At 31.9% G+C, this 3,217-nt stretch overlaps 1 protein-coding gene across 2 annotated transcripts; it reads left to right on the top strand.

The window, feature by feature from the left end:
• The first annotated feature begins 7 nt into the window (after positions 1–7).
• On the top strand, positions 8–1,548 carry LOC112458417. Of its 2 annotated transcripts, none has more exons than XM_025022040.1 (2): positions 8–113; positions 485–1,548. In XM_025022040.1, exon 2 carries the CDS (start codon positions 551–553, stop codon positions 887–889), a length of 339 nt encoding a protein of 112 aa, XP_024877808.1. In that variant the 5' UTR covers positions 8–113; positions 485–550; the 3' UTR covers positions 890–1,548. The 2 variants fall into 2 exon arrangements, with proteins under 2 accessions (XP_024877808.1, XP_024877809.1); XM_025022041.1 differs by having other exon boundaries at positions 480–1,548.
• Positions 1,549–3,217: the final 1,669 nt, after the last annotated feature.

Raw genomic sequence — 3,217 nt, 5'->3', positions numbered from 1 at the left:
CTGACAGTTTATATGGTGTGCAATAAACAGATTAAAAAAAAACATGCCTCAGTTGTCTTGGTACGATGCCCTACACGGAATGAGGGAAGTTCCAGGTTCGAACTCTGGCTGAGGTAATATTTTTCGCAATAAATTTAATAATTTAATTTAATTTAAATTAGCGGTTTTTCTACATAACATTATTTCTAAGAGCATACCTAAACCCAATAGTCATATGGCGAACAGCTTTGAATTAGTTAACAAATTAAATGGAACACATATTAATAAGGATTTTACCCTTATATCTTTAGATGTATTCTTTCTATTTACCAACATATCTATAAATTTAGTAATACAAAGCGTTTCTACTAGGTGACCGGATATCTCTAATAATTGTCATATTCCCAAAGAAGAATTTTTGAAAGCTCTAGAATTAATTTTAAACTCAACATATTTTATGTTCGATAAAATTATATATAATAATTATATATATTTTCAAGTGCAGGAGTGGCTCGGCGACAATAAATTTTTAATTCTGGATTGGGGATGAAAATATAAAAATTCTACGTTGATGCCAGTAATGACAAAATCAAAGCCTGCTCCAGAATCGTTACTAAGAAATATCTCGTGTAAATGCACAGGGTCTTGTGAGAAGGCATGTGGCTGTCGACGACTCGGCTTACAATGCTCCCAAATCTGTTTGTCTTGTCAAGGAATGTCTTGCACGAATCGAATGACAATTGACCTTGGAAACGATGAAGTGGACAAAATAGATGATCCCAACTTCGAAGATTTTGAGATCTTCTCCGGACATCAAAATCAAGAAGCTGAGCAAAACAAGGCAGAAAAGGATGAAAGTGACATAGAAGATATTGTAATTCAAGCTGAGCCTATGGATACTGAGGATTGAAATAATTATTCAAGACGCGGATGTTAATTTCCATCAACATCTGCGTGTTGGATAGTTTTAGTGTATCCAAGGAATATCCAAATAATTATCACATCAAAAAAACATATTTTCATTGCTTGTGGATTAGGCCTACTGGGGAAACCACAGAAAAAAAAACGCACCATTGACTTTACCTCAGAGGTGGTGTGGAAAATAGTCAAAAAATGCACTGTCTGTATGTTTGAATAAATGTTATAAATAATATGAATAAATTTTTTAAAAACATTTTTCGAGTTGATATGAGACGACGAGTACAACAAATATAACATGTTTTTCTAATTGTTTATAATAATTTTTAAGTAAACAATTTGTTCATAAATAAGTAAAAATGAGAGAATGTGTTGAAAACGGCTTTGCAACATGGTTCAATAATAATGCAAAAAATTACGTAAATTTTAATAAAAAACAATTATTTTAGTGTAAAACAAGCGTTATCCGACCTGTGCGCAATATTGGATAACTTTGCGCGTCAATAAAAAAATCAGCGTTCGTCGTACGAAAAAAATACAAGGGTCCTTTTTTGTTGCAAATTTCGTCCACAACAAGATGCATACGATAAAATTTGTCTCAAATAAATTCTAAGGCCTGAAAACAGCGAAAAACTAAGACTATTCCAAAAAATCAAATTTTTTGCTTACATAGCTACAAACTAAAGAAAAAAGGTCTAAAAAATCGGTTACACCCTAAAAAGTATTCTTTGTAGTTCTCAGATGATGTGTGATTTTTTGAAATTTTAAATGACGGAAAAAAATCACCGACGCAACATAAAAAAAACGATGAAATCGAGGGTATTCGGGATCCGAGTCTCGGACTTTGACGGCGCGTGCAAGCTAAACGACTGACTTGACGATAAATGTTGTTCAAATCATTATTGTAGATAATTTTACGCTGTACAAAAAAGGTACGTATAATTAGTTACCCTATCTTGCTTAGTTTTCGAGATATTTGAGAAAAGATAAAAAAAATCGCGTTTTTTGTTAATAATATTGTTAATAACTTTGTAATGCGCATGCGCATTGCGAAGCAAAATAAATCCCACTTACAGCACCTCAAATCAAAGCGATTCATGATGGTTGCAATCTGGGAAGATTAATTGGAAGGTTCGATCTCTAATATGACTGGCCTAATGGTAGATAGAGCGTTTATATTGTCACATCCAAAATTTCATTCAAAAAATATAAAATTTATAATAGACACTCTCTTAAAAAACGACTATTTTTTATCATTTATCTTTAACACAATCAATATACTAGAATTAAGTCTCTCTTTAATAAATGTACACGCAGACAAAATGAACCTTCACCGAGTAATGATAACGAGGAACAACGTATCTGGTTCACTATTCCTTACGTTTCAAACATTGCGGAGAAATTTATAAGCGTAACTAAAGATCTAAATGTTAATCTTTCGTTTTTCAGCCTAAATAAAATGCGAAATTTCATTAGAGTACAGAAAGACACTCTCCCAATCCAATCCAACAAGAACGTAGTTTATAAGATCTCATGTAAAAATTGTGATGTTTCTTACGTCGGGCAAACGATGAGACAATTAAAAACCAGAATTTCCGAACATCAAAATCACATCCATAGAAATACTACCAAGCTCTGTTATTACAGAACATAGAATTAATTTCGACCATGAATTTGATTGGGAGAATGTCGAAATACACTAGACAGAGAAAAATACTAGACAGAGATTTGATATTTAAAGAAATTATCTAAGAATTATATTTGTATTTATTAAATTTGTATATATTATACTCGATTATTCTTCGAGCTCAAAGAGAATAATCGACTGTGATTGGTCTATTTTCTTACGGCCGTGAATATTTGATAATCTACATATATTTCACGTAAATTAACGCCGAGAGAGTCGCGTTTTTCATCGTCTTAATAATACATTAATAATACAGTTTTACATTCGCGAGATTTACGAGCTCGATATCTGTGCGTGCAATATTTAATTTTGTAATTATATTTTCAATTAATTTCAACTGCGTGTCTTCTAATCACTAGCCGTTCGCTTGACTCGCGTAGGATCGCGCGACGTTGTTGTCGACGTCTTCGAAGATTTCGTCGCTATTCACGTAACGCAATAAACACAAAACGAATCGAATTGAAATAAAATAAAATGTTTGTGCGCTAAATAAATATACGTAAATATATCTTCGCGGAACGGAAGAATCATTCTGATGTAAATTATTTCAAAATTATTTTATTAAACTATATTGTACATTGTACATATATAAAAATAATTTTTTTTTAATTTCACAGTTTCTCTCTGTTTTTT

This window comes from Temnothorax curvispinosus, unplaced genomic scaffold (assembly GCF_003070985.1).
Source record: "Temnothorax curvispinosus isolate PA1 unplaced genomic scaffold, ASM307098v1 QBEX01008866.1, whole genome shotgun sequence".
Taxonomy (NCBI): domain Eukaryota; kingdom Metazoa; phylum Arthropoda; class Insecta; order Hymenoptera; family Formicidae; genus Temnothorax; species Temnothorax curvispinosus.
Note: the sequence above shows the minus strand (reverse complement) of the source record. Positions and strands in the feature narration are given on the sequence as shown.